General features: G+C 40.5%; 2 protein-coding genes and 1 non-coding gene across 3 annotated transcripts; all 3 read left to right on the top strand.

Annotated features, from left to right (window-relative positions):
- Window positions 1–2046: 2046 nt before the first annotated feature.
- Window positions 2047–2117, top strand: TRNAG-GCC (transfer RNA glycine (anticodon GCC)). The gene has a single exon. It is a non-coding gene; the product is annotated as a tRNA-Gly (tRNA).
- Window positions 2118–7490: 5373 nt separating this feature from the next.
- On the top strand, window positions 7491–10979 carry LOC103436839 (disease resistance protein RPM1). Its single transcript, XM_070823944.1, has 2 exons — window positions 7491–8103; window positions 8349–10979. The coding sequence occupies exons 1-2, from the start codon at window positions 7659–7661 to the stop codon at window positions 10742–10744; spliced, it is 2841 nt and encodes a 946-aa protein (XP_070680045.1). The 5' UTR covers window positions 7491–7658; the 3' UTR covers window positions 10745–10979.
- A 5972-nt stretch (window positions 10980–16951) lies between these two features.
- LOC103409441 (disease resistance protein RPM1-like) lies at window positions 16952–19801 on the top strand. Its single transcript, XM_008348257.4, has one exon. The coding sequence runs from the start codon at window positions 16952–16954 to the stop codon at window positions 19799–19801; it is 2850 nt and encodes a 949-aa protein (XP_008346479.3).
- Window positions 19802–20174: the final 373 nt, after the last annotated feature.

The raw sequence follows: 20174 nt of genomic DNA on the forward strand, positions 1-20174 counted from the left end.
AAACATCCTACAAAGTTTCAATAAAAATTTCCAAGTTTTTCTTACAATTTCCGTGGTTTCCATGTAATTTTTATCGATATCGATATTATCCCGATATTTCCATCGATATTTCCATGTTTTCGGACTACCGATATTTTCTTCCTTGGTTAAAACTTAAAAAGAGAGAGGTTTTGCTTTCGGTTTTTAATTTTTTTTTGCTTTTAATCAGAGGATATTATTAGAAGAAGCTAACTTTCAAGGACTCTTACGACTTATGAAACTTTGTAATCGAAATCGTTTATATTATAAATCATTTTATAGATATTTTTTTTTAATCAATAAGCAATGAAATCTTATGAATCATCCACTAAATTTTGGGGAGCCAAACGTTGTTCTTATATAAAAACATCTATCAAGTGCTTCTCCATAAGCACTTCTAACTTTTTACGCAAAATGTACGTAGCCAGAAAGTGTTTTTAACCATCCCAGAAACATTCCAGACAGATATCATCTTATGGTAATTAGGTGTCCAAGTTTTCATTAGCTTGTGGGATCAGTGTGAGAGCTGAAAATTTGCAGCCTCTTTGTACGCAATCATAGAGAAGTACTTGGTTGATTATAATATAGGCAAATGATTCAGATTAGGACCTAATCAAATTATTCTGGTAAGATAAGGAAATTATGGGTCCTGTAGTCCTAACTTTAAGCAACAGAAGATAGGGGGTTTCCACATTCTTTAGGAGGAGTGCACCCCTTATTCGTTTTCTCTCTGCCAGCACAGAGAAAAGAATACCCTAGCAGCAATCGCGCCACTGGCACTTGCGAAGGCGCAAGAGGAAGGGGAAATGGCTAGGAGGAAAGGTAAGGATGCTGCCAGCCCAAGCTAAACGAGAAAACACCGAAAAACCCCGGGAAGTCGAGAAACGGGCATGAAACCCAATTTTCTCCCCATGCTTTCCCAAATCTCATTTCTCATCTAGCCATAAGCTTGCTCTCGAAGTGTCCCCTTGCTTTACCGGCTTGCCAGAAAATTTGGGCGAAGGGTGGAACAATTTGAGTCGTATCAAAGGTGTTTTACACACTCCCTTCGACCCTCCCTTTTTTCTTTTTTTTCGTTTGGTTCTCTGGTTCTCTTTGTAGGTGTTGTTGTCGACGGTTTGGATCTTAGTGTTCGATTTGGTTCAGCGTTTCAATATTAATCTTATGGTTCATGTGTGATTTTGGTTTTGGTGCAAGGATCTTGGGTGCGGCGAGTTGCTCTCTGGTGTTGGAGATTAGGGTTCCTTTTGTTGCTTTGTTTCTTTTGTTGGGCTTAAGCTTAGTTGGGCTTTCATAGATGTTTTGGGTTGTTGCTTACCTTTTGCCTTGACCCTTTGTTGTTTGTACTTTATTTCTTAATTAATGAATGATCTCTTTCCGACCCAATTAAAAAAAAAGACAATTTTTAGGTTCTTAAGGAGTATGATTATCTCCCCTCCAAATTCTCTCTCCTTTCCGCTCTCACTTTCTTCATTGTCTTTCTCTCTCTATAAATAAGTCAGCAAAAATAAGATGTTAATGTGACTTAATCGTAACCCTTCAAATAAGAGAAAGGAGAAGGGGAGAGGAATTTGGAAGGGATGGATATCTACTCCGGTTCCTAATCGTTGTAGGGACAAAGGGTCTCAAGGACTAATCATGTTATTGACCCATAGGGAGTATATATATTGTGCTTTGTTGTATTGTCTAATCCAAGAATTACTATTGACAACAATGCAGCTAAGCTTCTTGCCTGACCTAATTAGTAGAGGCAAACAGCAGTGTAGTACAAGTGCAAGTGAATTTAAAGGATTACCAATTCAACGAAGAAAAACAAAACAAAACATTGGATAATTTGGAGCCGTATATTTTGGAGTAGAAGATATAGAGACTAGAAAAAAGTAGTGATGTCCCCGAAGGGGCGGTGGATTCCCTCGGAGGGACGGAAGAAAGGCAGCCCACGAAGGGACAAACTCCTCTGCAATCGATGTGGGATCGGTGTGTCATCATTTAGTATATTAATATAAAAGAGACACTCCCACCAGCAAAGCATCAGTGGTCTAGTGGTAGAATAGTACCCTGCCACGGTACAGACCCGGGTTCGATTCCCGGCTGATGCAAATTATTTTAACTTTTCTTTCTTATCATTTTAGTTTTTGCCAATTGCACTTTTGATTCCTATAATTTACTTCAAGTTTCCCTTTAGTGCCTGTAATTTCAATTGTATCAATTTTAATCCTATAATTTACCAAACCTTGTTAATTTCTGGTTTTCAATTTGTCTAAACTTCATAATTTCATATGTTTTTTATTTGCATTCATGGTATATAATATATAGGGTTCGGATCGTTAAGAGTTTGATGTGGTGTGAGTCTAACAACTAATCCCTATTTTTATAAAATAAATTAGGGTCCCTTCGCTCAAATGCTTCATATATATATATAAATGTTGTGGCATATGTTCTAATACATGTTGTGATTGTGTAAATCCTAAGTAGAGATAGATTAGGAATCATTTGGGATCTTGAAGATCTTTCCTAATAGACTTTGTATTACTTCAAGAGCAAGTTTATCTCCTCCTTAGTACTATAAATAAAGGCACAAGGACTGGATAATTAACACACAATTCCTCAAGTTTATTCTCCACTTTTTTCTCTCCATGCCGCACCCTTCAGTTAAATATAGGCCACAACATGTTATCAGCATACTTTTCACGCTGTGCTAAAGAGAATTTATTCGTCTTCAATTAGGGGAGTATTACGTTTAAATTATTCTTAATTGATTAAATTTTGATTTTATTGAATTCATATACTTTTATTGATTCCATTTATTTTTCTTGTGTTGAACGTGATATAAGTTTTGAAGATGGGAATCCAAAACCTAAAGAAAGAACACCTACAAACCCGTTCACAATATTCATCACGCAATTCAGGTTCTTCTAAAACAGTGGTGTTTATTTCGTTATTTTGTTAGCCTTGATTGCATGAATCTTCACCATAATGCATAACTCAACTTTATGAATAACGAATTTTAGATTATACATAAATTGTATATGCATTATAATCATAATATTGCTATTATGTGAATTAAATATGTGTGAATAAAGAAAAGAAAAAGAAACAAAAAAAGGGAAGTTGAAACCCTAGAACTTGACTAGGGCATGAAAACATGGATATATATGTTTCCAATTTGGGCCTGATCTATGAGGGCCCAGTGCTTGAGCACCAAGCTCGTGCTGGACCTCTATCTAAACCATGGCTTAAAGTCCACAGCTGCACCAAGCCGCCAAGTGCAGTTGAGCCAAGCAGCTCATGGTCCTAGCGTACGGAACGACATCCTTTACGACGTCTCCTTCCCCTAGCCCTCTACATCTCGACGGAATCGAGGACTGCGCTCGCAGCCGCACTCATCACCAAATCTCGGTGATTGCAGGACAATGGTGATGCCAGAATTTGTCCACCATCGTCGATCCCGACGATTGAGATCAATTTTTCTGGTTGAAACACTTCACCGGATTTCTTTAGACACCCATTGCGATTCTTGGAGTCTTCCCAGCCGTCTTCGAGATTCCACGGTGACGGCCTCGACCTCAACCTTTGTGATCCATGCTCGCCGTCGTCCCTTATGATGTCGTTGGCCTCCAATGTTTCTAGAAGAAACCCCTCACCCATCACAGATGGGCTCAGATCTCACGCCCTAAATGCCTTGGGCCTGTACTGCTCTTGGCCCACACCTAACAAACAACCCCAGTTTTGGGCTTAGGACCTCGCGGCCCATTTTGATTTTTTAGACCTGCTGCATCAGCAACCTGCCTAGCAACCCATTCTAAGCTTGGGCTCATTCTCCATTTTTTTTTGGGCTTTTAGCCTCTTTTTTTTTTTTTTTTTTTTTTTCCAATTAGACCAACAATCCAATTCGTGTGAAAAAAAAAATGTTTTCTTTTGGGCCTATTTACTTTAGCCCATGAAAAATTGCCCCACTTTGTTTTTCACCTTTTTCTTTCTTAGCCTATATTTCGGCCTACGGTTCTACTAATCCAAATTTTTCTTGTTGGCCCGTAGCCAACCAATTAAAATAATAATTTTTTTGACCTGAAGCTCCATACCATTTTTAGGGAAGTTTCCCTAAACTTTCACACAAAAGGTCCCAAAGCTACCCACTATTAATATCTTTGTTTTCTTTTGCTTTATATATATTTTTTTGTCTTGTATATATTGTGTTTGTTCGCAAGTTTTATGAACCTAAAGTTCGTACTTCTAAACCTTAAGTTTCAGAAAAGTGTCATAGAAACCTGAAGTTTCTTAACGCGCAACACTCAGATTGAGACCCAACGTTCTCCATGCTTAAATCTGTTTAAACCAAACTATGTCTTAGAACCTAAATGTTCTAACTTGGATCTTTATGGAAATTTTATTTTCTAAAACACCAATCACATTCTTGTTTCCGCCATTTAACGTATTGTCGAATCGTAACAAGTTCGATTTTACTGACTTGGAAGTTTCGAACAAGAAACTACTTTATGTGGATACAAGACATGACACCCCGCTTGAAGGGTGTAGTTAGCAATCCTACTACTCCAAGGTCACTCATTTCTTCTCCAATCTAACCTTGGTGAAAAGACTTAGAGGTTCTCAATTTTGGGAACTTGAAGAACCATTTCATCCATCTAAATCCATAGATCTAAGATGCAAGGAATGAAGGCCCTCTCTTTGGGTGATTAGCCTTTGCTTATGCAAAGAGGAATCTACAAAGGTATAATTTCTCATAAGGACTTTGATTTGAGTTGAGTATTGGTTCACAAATCTACTAGGCTTTGAATTTCATGGGTAATGTTTTGTTTTTTAGTGCATGCAAGCATGATTCCGCCTTTTAATTGTTAATTGCATGCTATAGATGTTATTCAAATGAACATGTTTTCACAAAATCATCCTTCAATACCGATACTAGGGGTGGGCAAACGGGTATAGGAATCACAGGTTGGGATTGGTAATCAAGGTTTGGGGCGAGTACGGGCCGGTTCTTGATTTTAAAAAAGTGAAACGAGGCAAGGCAGGGCTGGCCTTTGAAATTTTCGGTTCGGGTCAGTTCCAAAAGTATAGGAACCGTAAGTACCCAGACCAGCCCGTTTGTGTAGCATCCCAATTTAAAAATATCTTTCAATTTGCAAAAATACCCCTGTGTTGGGTATTGTGAGTCTGTGACTTCTGTCTCCCAAGCCACATGGCCACTTCCTTTTGTTCTTCCCCATGACACTTCTTGCCTCCTTGTCTCGCTCTCTCTTATCTCGGTGCCTTAATGCCATTCCTCCCTCATTCCTCTCCTTGTTTCTTCTCCCCCCCATCTCTACAACTTTCATTCTCGGAGCACAAACACACCACACCCATACCCACACCCTACCAAGAAATGATATGATGGGATTTCTTGCCGTCTCGCCTCATCGTCTCCTTCACCACCCCGAGCCAGCTGACGGAGTTTCATGGGGTTTCTCAGGCGGATCACAAATTGAACGGAGAAGGATGAAAAGGTCTGAAGATCGGAGGAGGAGCACAACCCAGAAAGGTCATCAGTAATTGGAGCTCCGAGGAATGGTTTGGAAGCGAGAGAGGAAGCCATGGCAGTTGAACCCTCTAAAACTCTCAACCCACCAACCACCAAAAACAACGAGAAGAAAAAGGAGGAAGAATACATCAAACAATTTGCATAATTTCTTTAGTTCTTCCCCGCAGTGGTTGTCACACCTGCAAACAATTTGCATTAGAATTTCATTTTGGGCAAGCTTTTTTTGCAACGAATTCATATCACGGAGGATTAGATCGACCTACTTGAAGATAAGGGAGATGTTCTTCTAAGGATTAGACCGACTTGCTCGCCGATCTTGAGAGAAACATATCCCATCTTGGCGGTGTGAGTGTAGGTCGGAGGGGACGAGACCGGCAAGGAAGTATGTGCCCAAAAAAAAAAGGGGGACCCGTGTACCAGGACCAAAACGGCCAATTTCAAACTAGCCAGGTTGAGTCTGATTCCTATTTTAAAATATGTTGTACCCGGCCCAAATCGGCCTTTTTTTTAAAACTCTAGTTCGGTCTGGTTCCTACAAAATTGGACCCGGTTCAGCCCATGCCCAGCCCTAACCGGTACCATGTAAAGTTGTTGCTTTCTTTTGACTGAAAAAAGTGAACTTTATGTTTTTCCCCAATGAAACTAATAGATTTAGGAGACCAAGAGTTAAGATTCTTCATTTGCATAATTATTTCTTTTACTTAAAAGCCCGAGCATAAACCTAAGATCTTTATCTGCATAGTTATTATTATTATATGTTTCGGTTCTTACATGTGACTTTGCACGTGTCTTAATCACTTGAGTTACAAGTTGAACTACACACTATAGCGTTTTAAAGTTGAAATTGATGAGAACTTGCATCCAATTTCGATAAGCAAGCAATTGCAAGATCATCTTGTCCACACAAGTCATACATGCTTTGAATGGTAATTTGTTTCTTTTTCCAGTTGAGGTCAGAAAGTCAAATTCTAGAACCCTTAGTTGGACAAAGCAACCTAGCCCTAACCAGATATCTCTCATCTCTTAAATATAAAGCCAGAAAACCCTTAGTTGGGGTCACGGCTTCCACAAAAAAGAATATCATATAATACACGCCAGAAAACCCTACCAGATTTGATGTACAAGAATATACGCGTATCCTGGAATTGACTGCTAAATGTATGTGTATATACTATATACATTATTTATATATACACGCTATATGTATATATATATATATATATATATATATATATATATATATTATTTTTTTTTAATTTATTGTTGTGTTCATCCATCAAAGTCTTTCAACTTGTTCTTTCGAATATTTTAACGGCACCATGTAAGTATACAAATCAGAGAAACAGACATCTACGGTGTTTAGCAAGACTTTGCTAGCAGATCAGACCTTAAGCTAATTTGCTAAATTATTTTGGTCTTTTCATTACTGATCAGGAATTCCGAGGCTGGTACACTTGACGGTCCTAGAGAAATATCAAAAGAGAAAAAGGAGACGCATCTGCAGCTGATCTGCTGTATTCACGAAACAGCAGTTGTTATTGCACACAGTACACCACAAAAGTTTTGCATTTCCACTTTGGTGTGGAATTTTGAAGTAATTATCGACGATTAGTAGACTTTTACTAGTCAGTTAAACTTATGAGACTGATAGAAATCTCTCTTCTAATTCACACGGACCTGATCTTGCTCATTCGTATTTCTGTCTTGAAAATTTGGCACCAACCTTCCCTGGACATGCGCTGATGGTTCTGATATTTCTTTTTATTTGTTTTGCCCTATCTGTCTGGGTATGATACAATCTGTATTCTTTCATATTTAATATATTAATTACACAAAATGCTTGCGGCCAAAATTTCTTGGGGACCAAGTCGCTCAAAACGTCTGCGTCAGTTTTATTTTATATACATCTTGATCCATCAGAACTTGTGGCGAAGCATTTGCAGTAAAGTCAGTCGAAGTTTCTTTCTTTAAATTTAGTTGTTGCTTGTCCAAGTAGGAAACGCGGAGGGCTTCTTGCCTATTTAACACGACGATCAAACTACCTAAAGAAGGACTGCAAAGCAATGAAAAAACCACGCTGAGTGGATAACAAGTTAGTGAGAGAATGGCAGAGAGTGCGGTCAACTTTGTGCTCGACAAGATCAAACCGTTTTTCGAAAATGGGGTTCAACTGCTCAGAGGGGTTCGAGCAGAACTTGTGTACCTCAAGGGGGAATTGGAGCGCATGAGAGCCTTACTGAGGGATGCCGATGCAATGGAAGAAAGTGACGAGGAGCTCAAAGTATGGGTTAAGCAAGTGCGAAATGTTGCTTATGACGCAGAAGATCTTCTAGATGAATTTGCGATTCTCCAAGCTTATAACAGTCAAAGCGTCCAAATGTACTGTCCATACTATAGGCTCTGTGGCTGTGTCAAGGACTTGAAAGCTCATTACCGGGTTGCTTGGGAGTTACAGAGCATCAACACCCGAATTCGAGATATTTTTGCAGTTTACAAAAGACTTCTTCCAAAGCTTAATGCTGTGAAAGGTTCAATATTTAACAATCCAGGTAATAAACACCACACCAGTAAATTTTTTTTCTTAAATGATGAGTCCAACCGTAAATTATCCTATGTTCAGTTTAAAATTATCCGCTCACCTCATTACCTCATAGCATTTCTAGTAAGACCTGTTGAACCGAAGGGCGATGAAACATATGGAACCCTTGCTATAGTTTTATACTTTGATATTCTCAAATGCTATGTTCAGACAGTACAATGTTATTTCCTAACTTCATTCTTTAATTTGCAACAGGTGACACATGGCATGACCGACGAGAGGATGCTCTTCTTTTAGAAAACACAGATGTTGTGGGCATACACAAGCGTAAAAAGAAACTTGTCAGGATGCTGGTCGAGGGTGGCTCTGGACTTGAAGTAGTTTCAGTCACTGGCATGGGAGGTATGGGGAAGACCACCTTGGTGAAGAAAGTCTACGATGATGATGAAGTGAAGAAACATTTCAAGCCCCGTGCTTGGATCACGGTTTCTCAATCTTTTCGGGTAGAGGATCTCCTTAAAGACATTATTCACAAACTCTTTGATGCAATCAGGAGGCCAGTTCCAGAAGGTGTGCACGACAAGAATAGCAATGAATTGAAAGCAATAATTAAGAACTTTCTGCAGAAAAGGAGGTACCTGATTGTTCTTGATGATGTATGGCACGCTGACAAATGGGAAACTGTCAAATATGCTCTGCCCAAAGGGAGGTTTGGCAGCAGAATCATGCTCACTACGCGTAATGCTGTATTCACCACTTGCTCGGAATCCAAAAGCAAGGTCTATCACTTGAAGCCCTTGCCTGCTGACGAGTCCTGGAAGCTGTTCATTAAGAAGGCATTTCTGGGGAAGCCATGTCCTCCTTATTTGGTGGAAAGATGTCAAGGTATCGTGAAAAGGTGTGAGGGCTTGCCCCTTGCAATTGTGGCAATAAGCGGGGTACTGGCTACAAAAGACAAGCGCAGGATAGATGAATGGGATTTCATTTGCCGCAGTCTTGGAGCTGAACTTCATGGCAATAACAAACTTGAAGATTTAAAGAAAGTACTTTCTCTGAGTTTTAATGATTTGCCCTATTATCTCAAGGCTTGCTTCCTATACTTGAGCCTCTTTCCCGAGGGTCATCTGATTCGGCGTATGAGACTGATTCGCTTATGGATAGCGGAAGGATTTGTCGAAGCTATAGAAGGAAGAACTTTGGAGGAAGTAGCTGAGGACTACCTCAAGGAGCTCTTGAACAGAAATTTGATCCTGGTGGGAGACACCACTAGTGATGGGAGGGTCAAAACTTATCGGCTTCATGGCCTTTTGCGGGAGATTATTATTTCAAAGTCAAGGGATCAAAACTTTGCAGCCATAGTCAAAGACCAGAACACAATATGGCCTGATAGAGTTCGTCGTCTGTCAATACATAATGCATTGGACACTGTACAAGAAAAAAGGTCAGTTCCTCAACTTCGTTCCTTGTTTATGTTTGGGGCGGTTGCTAGGTCATCCATGGGAAAGTATTTTGCCACTGGGTTTAGGCTGCTTGGGGTTTTAGATTTGGAAGCTGCACCTTTAAAGAAATTTCCAAGGGAAATCCTGGACCTGTTTTATTTAAAGTATCTAAGCTTGAGGAAAACCCAGGTTAAATTCATTCCAAGAAGCATAGGGAATCTTAGTAACCTGGAGACGTTGGATCTCAAAAAGACCAATGTCACTGAATTGCCTCTTGAGATACTGAAGCTCCAAAAACTTCGCCATCTCCTGGTTTATCGTCTTAAGAATGAATCTTATGCACACTTCTATTCCAAGTTTGGCTTCTCGGCGCTTTCAAACATAGGAGAATTGCAGTCCCTGCAAAAGCTCTGCTTTATAGAGGCAAATGATCAGAGTTGTGGGATGACAATGAGGGAGTTAGGTAAGCTTAAGCAATTGAGGAGGCTTGGAATTATGAAATTGAGAAAACAAGATGGATTGGCTTTGTGCTTGTCAATTGAAAGTTTAACCAAGCTGCGTGCGCTTTCTGTAACATCAACGGGAGAGAGTGAGGTTATTGATCTCCATCACATTTCTTCCCCTCCTCAGTTCCTCGAACGCCTATACTTGATAGGACGATTGGAAGAAATGCCGAACTGGATACCTTCACTTAACAGTTTGGCCAGACTGTTTTTGAAATGGAGTCAGTTGGAAGATGATCCGCTCGTACATCTTCAAGACCTGCCCAACCTTATTCATCTTGAATTGCTCCATGCTTGTGATAGCGACATGTTATCCTTCAATGGAAGGGGATTCAAAAAGCTCAAGGTCTTGGGTCTCGACAAATTTGACAAGCTCCAATGCGTGAAGGTGGAGGAGGGAGCAATGCCATGCCTTGAGAAGCTAACTATCCAACGATGCAAGTCGATGAAGAGGGTACCCTCGGGAGTGAAGCACCTTACCAAACTGAAGTTACTTGAATTCTTTGAAATGCCGAATGAATTAATCTTGAAACTGCGACCAGATGGAGAAGGCGAAGATTATGAGGAAGTTCAACATATCCCAGATGTTTATTCAGCCTATTGGAGAGATGGGGGCTGGGATGTGTATTCAATAGAGAGCTTCGGGGAGATAGAAAATGCTCCTGTCCGGAGAAGACATGATCAGCTTCGTCCTCTATGGAAGGTTTAAATCCGATCGATGATACTTTGTATTTGTATATATGTGTGTATATATGTCGTATGTAAAATTGTAAATAGTCATTGTACGTAATGTGCAAGCAAGTCACTCAATGTACAGATGAATTACTGTTGCAAATATTTGCAACTCATATATGTAACTTACTGAAGAATAAGGTGCAGTATTTGGGCACCAATATTTGTACATATACAGAAATGAATGGAAAAACTCTTTGTGCATAGGAAAATGATTGTGCTCGGTCACTCTAAACTACCCAATATGGCATCCAGTTCCAGTGAATTTCTGTAATGTTGAGGAGCCATTTCCGATCGGCAAACCCGCAGCGAAAACGAGGAAGAAAATACAACTGCACTGCAGTTTACCTTCTGTGATGACCTAAGATTTCTGAAAAAGTAGATGAAATGAATGAGAGCTTGAGGGTGATCAAGTAGAAGGAAAGGTGTAAGTGAAACGAAATGATCAAGTAGCTGAAGAGTTCTAAAATTATGTGCCATCCCTTCATAAGCTAGTTGTCCTAGCTTGTCCAGTTGCAGGGTAGCGTACATGAACATGGCGGTTTAGTAGTATGGTCTAGTGATATTCTTCTTCGTTTGTAAGTGAGAGACTTTAGGTTTTTAGGTTCGATTCTCGTAGATGAAGAAAGAAAGCCTGTGTTGCAGCTCACTCATCTTCTAGAATTAAGGTCATTGACTTATTTAGGATTTGATGTCACGCATGACATACATAATAACTTCAACATCAGGATGGATGACTACTTTAAGTTTAATTTATGAGGAATGATAGCAACCTTTTCGTTCTACTTTCTCGGCTCTCCTTTTTATCCTGCAATATTGCTTGATGATCGGAACCGTCTACTTTGGAGATCACCCTTTACAGACCATCTATGCAAAAAATTAACTAAATTCGAAATGGACGAATTTCTCACTTAAACACTAAAAATTGATGATGTTAATCAAGCGGTTAAAGGATTTTTGATTGTGCTATTTTTTTGCAAAGTTGGTACTTAAAGGGTGATCTAAAAAGAGGACTATTCTGATCATCAATCAATATTATAAAATGAGTAAAAGAGTGGAAAAAGTGAAACGAAAAAGTTCAAGTATTTCAACGAATAAGACCTTAACTTATTGATTAATTTCTTAATTTATTTTCTGACGGTTACAAGATAAATCTAAACTTTCGTAAGTTAATCGGGCAAACAAGTTAATGTAAATGCTTATATTATTTTGGTTCTCTGTATCAATCTTCTTAATTTACTTGTCAAGAATGGTTATGATGTAAGGCATCGTATATATATAATATAATTCTGTTAGTTTGGTACATAGCATAAGGTCAGCATTGAGCTTGGATAAACATGAACATTTTGCTTTGCCTACTCACACATAGTTGTCTTCCTTATCCTTATGCACTGCCTCGGAATGATATATTTACGCTAATTTCGTAAATTAACCGCGCAGACAAGTTGATATAAATGCTAATATTAATTTGGTTCTCTATCAATCTTCTTAATTTACTTGTCAACAATGGTTATGAAGTAAGGCGTTAAATATATACACATATACAAAGACTTATAAGAGAAGGCATCCATTTTTTTTTTTAAATTAGAGATTAGTTTTGAAACCCATTCCATATCGAATTTCAACGATCCGAATCGTTTATTTTGTAAGTCTCGTAAATCATCTATGCAAAAATTCAATTCATTTTGAAACTATTTGCTCATTTAATTGTCACGGTGAAATTTCAATGTTTCTCGAACATAGTGTTTGCCAATTTCTTTGAACTCAATTAGTTGTCTCAAATATTTCAGATTTAACTAATACTTTACAATGATGATCTATGAAGTGTGTTGATACACAAAACCGGAGGTCTTGGAACAACGTAAATCCGATCGTGAATCTGCAAGTAATGTAAATAACACAAGATGTATCGTGGTTCACCACAATGTTTGGGTTACGTCCACACTGATTATTGTATTTATGTGAGAGGCGAGGGAGAGAGATGGAGAGAGCTTCTGAGGGTGAGAGAGCCATTCCATGGCCTAGGAATTGGCCCCCTCTAATTGTGAGGGTGATGAGTCCTTTTATTGAATAAGGGCTCCTCACTTATTACATATTTGCCTCTTCCTTTATTACATAATTACATTTAAGTCCCCCAAGTATTTGTACGATATCTAAATACGGAGGCCCTAAATATGGTATAAACAGTAGTCCCCCAAGTCTTCAGTCAAGATAGTCTTTTGGCTGGAGACTTGAAATTCAGTCCATGTGTGGGCCGAAGTAACTAGATGTTGTCTTGAACTGATGCTCGATATGAGGCGGTGCTCAATCTGAAATGATGGTCAACTAGAAGTAGCACATGCTGCAAGGTTGCTCGGCTCGTGGCTTATGTTGCCTTGGTTGGCTCAACTTGTGATGTTGAAGGTGAGGGAGTCCCTTTTATAGAATAATGGCTTGCTCCTCAATACATGAATGATGGGCTAGAGTTGATGATCTCTAATGATGGTGAGAGACTCCCTTTTATAGAATAAGGGTTCGTTCCTCAATACATGAATGATGGGCTAGAGTCCCCCAAGTATTTTTCATGAGGCCCAATATATGGTACATAATGTAGTCCCCCAAGTCTGCGGTCAATAGGGTTTGTTGGCTGGAGACTTCAAATTGAATCCATGTATGGGCCGAAGTGGCGGTTGTTCGGAGGCGGTATTTGAATACCCTACACTGAAGCTTTGTAAGTGAAGCTTTGCAAGTGAAGCTTTGAAGCTAGAGCTCTGTAAATGAAACTTTCAAAGCTGGAGCTTTTATAAATGAAGCTTTTGAAGCTACAGCTCTGTAAATGAAGCTTTTGAAGCTGGAGCTTTTGTAAATGAAGCTTTTGAAGCTAGAGCTTTTGTAAATGAAGCTTTTGAAGCTAATTGACATGAGTGATGCTCATGAATGTTTATGTTGATTGACGTGAGTGATGCTCATGGATGTTGTCATGAGTGATGCTCATGAATGTTGACATGAGTGATGCTCATGAATGTTTATGTATGATTGATATGAGTGATGCTCATGAATGTTTATGTATGATTGACATGAGTAGTGCTCATGTATAATTTAGAAACACTGGGCATACTTTTGATCACCTGGTTTGTGGTAATAGCGGCAGGTTGCCGAATAATTTTAGAGTACTGGGCGTAGTTTTGATCACCTGGTTGGTGGTAATAGCGATAGGTTGCCGAATAATTGTGGAGTACTAGGCGTACTTTTGATCACCTGGTTGGTGGTAATAGTGGCAGGTTATCGAACAATTGTGGAGTACTGGGCGTACTTTTGATCGCCTGGTTGGAGCTATTTTGGGCTTATGGGCCTTCGCCCTCTACACAACATTCCAGCCCATTTATTTGGGCTTTGCTGTTTTTTTTTTTTTTTGTTACCCTCTGATGGGGTTTATACAGATGTCTCCAAAAGATAAGGAAAATAAATTACATCATACATCTGCCAAGAAAAGTAAATCACATCATTCTAATGGGGTGTTTATTCCCTGCTTTTGCAGTGTGGGTGTTTATTCATTGTTTTGCTTTTGTTTCCCACAGCTCACTTGATTGTTTTTGCCTTTCCTCTGCACCTTTGTTGCTTTTGTTTTTGTTTCCCATGTGCTCTTCTCGCTCTTTTTTTCATTTTTCTGTGGGCAAGACTTTCCCTCTTTTCAAGGTTCACTCCACATGGTGGGTAAGAAAATGCATGACCCATGTGCTCTCCTCGCTCATTCTCTGATTTTTCTGTCAACAGGACTTTCCATTTTTTCAAGGTTCACTCCACATGGTGGGTAAGAAAGTGCATGACCCAAATCTGACTCTTTATCTCCAACCGTGACTCAATCTGCATTGTGGAACCGACAGGTCAGGTGCTGGTGCGGCTCAACCCGCTCAAGCCATCTCCGAAAGTAGGGCCCGGTGGGTTCTGGACCATCCCGAAAGCTTGACTGGGATCAGAGACTGGGAACGACTGGGCGGTGAAGGTGGCAGCCATGAACTGGATCTGACCCACTTCGGTCTTGCCGGCGGGTATAAACATGAACCTGACTTGGCTGCCGGAGTAGATAAGCTGGAGAGTGCTGTCGCAGTGGCTGAAGGCGACGCGATCTGGGTTGTTGACGAAGAGACTTGGTTACACGGATTAATCGTCGTCATACGAAACATAGAAACTGGTAGTGCAGCCATATGCCTCAGGATCATCAGCCCCACAACAGTCGTAGAACTTAGCAGCGTATGGCGGATCGTTGGGTCCCAATTCATAGTACCTTTTCTGGTCGTCGTGAAGGCGACAGACGAAGAAAGAAGGGTGGAAGCGGCATAAGAAAAAGGTGTTAGAAGAGGCTCTGTAGCTTTCCTTGCACCTTTTGCATACCTTTCCCTTATCCTCCTCACTCCCACTTTTTTTTTTCATCTCTTTATTCTTTAGATATAGTGGCAAAGAAAATTGCAATTGACTCTAATGATGGATTCATCGGTGGAGTGCGCTGGGATGATAGATGTTGATCACCTTGAACATGGGCCTCCGTATTTGAACATGGGCCTCTGTCTGTCGGTTCACTTGTAGGTTAGAGAGAGAAAGAGTCTAGAGAGAGATTGGTAGCTCCTGCCTAACATGGTAGCTCCTGCTCAACTCTTGGAGGTTGGTAGCTCTTGCCTGACACTTGTACCGCATCAAAACCATTGATGAGAACACCAGCAACAGTTTCAATCTTAGTGGTGGCTTCATAATTTGGTTCTCTGATCTGATGTTTTGGATTTGGCTGTCATCTTTGTTCGGGATCTTGGGTTATAGATAATGTGCAAATATCTTGCTCTGCTACAAGTTTGTGGTTGAGAATGGGATACGTACTGCATGGTTCTTGAGTTTTTACAGATTCACGGCGGAGGTGAAAAAATGAAAGAGAACCGACATAACTTTTCGTATCGATTCCCACAGACGCGCCAAATGTTGATGCACAAAACCGGAGGTCTTGGAACAACGTAAATCCAACCGTGAATCTGCAAGTAATGTAAATAACACAAGATGTATCGTGGTTCACTCCAATGTTTGGGCTACGTTCCCATTGATTATTGTATTTATGTGAGAGGTGAGGGAGAGAGATAGAGATAGCTTCTGAGGGTGAGAGAGTCCTTCCATGGCCTAGGAATTGGCCTCCCCTAATTATGAGGGTGAGGAGTCCTTTTATAGAATAAGGGCTCCTCACTTATTACATATTTGCCTCTTCCTTTATTACATAATTACATTTAAGTCCCCCGAGTATTTGTACGAGATCTAAATACGGGGGCCCTAAATATGGTATAAACAAAGTGCAACTTTAAAAATGAATGGTTCGGAGCATTGAAGTTCAATGTGTTGTGAACCCCACAACTAATCCCTATTTTTTTTCAAAAAATGGAATCCCTCCCCCCTTAAAGAATCTGTATATATATTTATGTTAATTTGGTATACAGTATAATGTGAATAGAGATCATCTTTGAATCTCGCAGTCCAAAACCAAGGAATCGAGAAATTTAGACCACTCATTTTAAATCTGACGACCCCATTAGCCAATATCAATGACCCACCTCACATAAAACAAAAGTCCAGATCACTATCTCTTGGACCGTCCGGAATTCTCGTTCCGTCGGCTACTTCCTTATTCTTTTAATGTCGCCATTGAGCTTGGATAAACATGAACATTTTGCCTACTCACACATATGCTGTCTTCCTTATTCTTATCCTTATGCTTTTCCCTGGAATCAAATATCACTGACCTCAAAAAAAAAGAATGCATGGCTGTCAATATCAACCATGTAATACAAAAGAAAATTTGTTTGATTCGTGGAAAGTGCACACCACTTGTTATTAAACTTCACCGAAACTTCCCAATGTCCCGGTAGGTCCAGTCTGCAAGAAGAGTCTGTTTTGCTTGTTGAATTTCTCTGCAGCTTTTACCTGTTGAAGTCTCTTAGTTACTTAACCGTTAATGCTAACATTATTTTATATATATATATATATATGTATGTATGTATGTATGTATGTATGTATAGTGTGTTGCTTGTAGTTGTGTATAAAACTGCAGGATTGAGCTCTCAATGGACTTACTTGGCTGGATGCAACTAGCCAGGTGACTTGCATTGATGCAGCCAAAGTCTTTATGAAATCGATGCAATTTCAGAGTGACAATTAAAAACGATCCATACTTATGGCAGAGAGTTCTGTATGTTTTGTGCTGGAGAAGCTTGCATCCATTTTCGAAAAAGAGGTGAACCTGTTCCGAGGGGTTAGAGAAGAAGCTGTCTATCTGAGAGGGGAGTTGGAAAGGATGAAGGCCTTTCTCAGGACCGCAGACGTGCTGCAGGAAACTGACGAGGAGCTCAAAGTGTGGGTTAGGCAAGTAAGAGACATTGCTCATGAAGCTGAGGACGTTCTAGACGAATTCGCTCTTCTGCAAGAGCATGATCATGATCGTGATCATGGATATGGAATTTATGGCTCTCTCCGCAGGTTGGGTTGCTGTATTAAGAATGCCAAAGCTAGTTATCGGATTGGTTCCGAGTTACAAGCCATCAACTCAAGAGTCAAAGAGATTGGTGAGGTTCACAGGAGACTTTGTCACAAGTTCAACAAGGCTGATGACAGTGCAGGAAATACATGGCAAGATCGTCGAGGAGATGCCCTTCTTTTGGACAAGTATGATCTTGTTGGCCTTGACGAGCCCAAAAGTCAACTGGTGGGGTGGCTTTTTAAGGGCAGCTCTGGCCGTGAAGTAGTTTCGGTGGCTGGAATGGGAGGAATGGGGAAGACCACCTTGGCCAAGCAAGTCTATGATGATCCAGAAGTCAAGAAACATTTCAAAGTGCGTGCGTGGATCACAGTTAACCGGTCATTCAAATTTGGCGACCTACTCAGAGACATGGTTCAACAACTTTTCAAAGCAATCAGAAGACAAGTTCCACAGATGGTGGCGAACATGAACAACAACCAGCTCAAGACAACAATTAAGGAGTTGCTGCAGAAACGGAGGTACCTGATTGTTTTGGATGATGTATGGAACCTGAGTGAATGGAATGCTATCAAATATGCACTGCCGAACAATGATTGCGGCAGCCGAATTATGCTCACTACGAGAAAATCAGATGTAGCCACTACCGCTGCAGGTGTACTATCTGAAGGTAAGGCCTATGACTTAAAGCCCTTGCCTCTTTCCGAGTCTTGGGATCTCTTCTGCAGAAGGGCGTTTCAACATAACAAATGCCCTCCTCATTTGGAGGAAATTTGTAACTACATCTTAAGAAAATGCGAGGGACTTCCCCTTGCAATTGTCGCAATCAGTGGTGTGTTGGCAACTAAAGATACACGTAGACTTGACGAGTGGGATGTGGTTGCACGCAGCCTGGGGGCTGAAATTGAGGGCAACGACAAGCTCAATGATTTAAAGAAAGTTCTTTCCCTCAGCTTCAATGATTTGCCGTACTTCCTCAAGTCCTGCTTCTTGTACCTGAGCATATTTCCTGAGGACCATCTAATCGAGCGCATGAGACTGATCCGGTTATGGGTGGCAGAGGGATTCATAGAAGCAAAGGAGGGGAAAACACTGGAAGAGGTAGGAGAGGACTATCTCCAGGAACTCTTGAACAGAAGCCTAATGCAAGTGGCAACTACTACACCTGATGGAAGGGTAAAAACATGTCGAATCCATGACCTTTTGCGAGAGATCATCATCTCCAAGTCAAGAGATCAGAACTTCACCACAATCCTGAAAGAACAAAGCTTGCAATGGTCTGAGAGGGTTCGACGCCTATCGATACATGGCACACTACAAAATGTTCAGCCAAACAGGTCAGTGTCCCAACTGCGTTCCCTGTTCATGTTCGGTGTCACTGAACAGCCATCCATCCCTAGATTATTCCCAAGCGGCTTCAGGCTGCTAAATGTGTTAGACTTTCAAAACTCACCTTTGGAGAAATTTCCAGTTGAAGTGGTGGACTTGTATTATTTGAAATATCTAAGCTTGCGGGAAACAAAGGTGGAAACTGTTCCGAGATCTATTGGGAAGCTTAAGAATCTAGAAACTCTAGACCTTAAGCATTCCAAAGTCAAACAACTTCCTGTTGAGATATTGAAGCTCCATCGGCTGCGCCATCTTCTGGTATATCTACATGAGTTTGAATCTTACGAACATTTTCATTCAAAGAACGGCTTTAAGGTCATGCCAAATATTGGGGTTCTGCAAGCACTACAGAAGCTTTGTTTCGTAGAGGTAAACCAAGATGGCCGAACCATAATAAGGGAGCTTGGCAAGCTAAATCAACTGAGGAGGTTAGGCCTCTTAAAATTGAGAAAAGAAGATGGCGAGGCTCTGTGTTCGTCTATCGAAAAGCTAACGAATCTTTGTGCCCTGTCTATAGCTTCAGTCAAAGAAGACGAGATCATTGATCTTCAACACCTATCTTCTCCTCCTTTGTTTCTTCAGCGGCTGTACATGAGAGGACGTTTGGACGCATTGCCCTATTGGATTCCTATGCTCCCCAGCCTAGTCAGATTGTCTCTTAAGTGGAGTAGGTTAAAGGATGATCCACTCATCTATCTCCAACACATTCCTAATCTTGTTCAACTTGAATTAATTCAAGCATTCGTTGGAGACAGATTGTGCTTCAGAGCTTATGGGTTTGGGAAGCTCAAGATTCTAACCCTGGACAAACTTGATGAACTGAGATGCATAGAAGTGGAGAAGGGTGCAATGGCTTGTCTTGAGAAGCTAACCATTCAACGGTGTAAGCTCCTGGAGAATGTGCCTTCCGGCATTGAGCATCTGACAGAGTTGAAAGTTCTCGAGTTTTCTAATATGCCGGTGGATTTGATGAAGACAATTTGCACAGATGGAAAAGATAATTCCAAAGTCTTGCACATCCCGGAACTTTATTCAACATACTGGAGAGAAGGGGGGTGGGAAGTCTACTCCATAGAGAGCATGATGGATGGGGAGTACTGTCCCATGCCCAGCAACCCCTTTAGCGATGAGCTTCAAACTCGTTGGAAGTCATGGAAGTAATACTTACTCATGCTGCTGGGACTGGGGAACGAGGCCTGTAGTACCAATGTATATACTTGTATATATAATACATGTAAATGAATACGTAATGTGATGCAGTTGCATCAGAGAGATTACCTTCGGGTTGAGGTAATCCGTAATGCCAGGGGCATTCGTGTACAGAATAACTTGGACTACGTTTATAGTAGTGGTCTGTAATGTATAGCATCTGTTGTAAAATGAAGGTTATATTTACCATGTGTATACCTACTTCCATTTGTCTTTCTGCTATTTCATTGGAGACTTTTTGATGTGTTGCAAGTCTGCCCGCTACAACATCATCAACCCGCTGTACGGATGCCTTCCTGGGAACTGTAAGATAATGTGTATGTTG

This window comes from Malus domestica, chromosome 06, assembly GCF_042453785.1.
Source record: "Malus domestica chromosome 06, GDT2T_hap1".
In the NCBI taxonomy this organism is placed as follows: Eukaryota; Viridiplantae; Streptophyta; class Magnoliopsida; order Rosales; family Rosaceae; genus Malus; species Malus domestica.

Bases quoted from the DNA above. Each gene is read 5' to 3' on its own strand.
- LOC103436839 (XM_070823944.1), top strand. From the start codon at position 7,659: ATGGCAGAGAGTGCGGTCAACTTTGTGCTCGACAAGATCAAACCGTTT. The intron at 8,104-8,348 runs GTAATAAACACC...AATTTGCAACAG, and splicing joins TTCAATATTTAACAATCCAG to GTGACACATGGCATGACCGA.
- LOC103409441 (XM_008348257.4), top strand. From the start codon at position 16,952: ATGGCAGAGAGTTCTGTATGTTTTGTGCTGGAGAAGCTTGCATCCATT.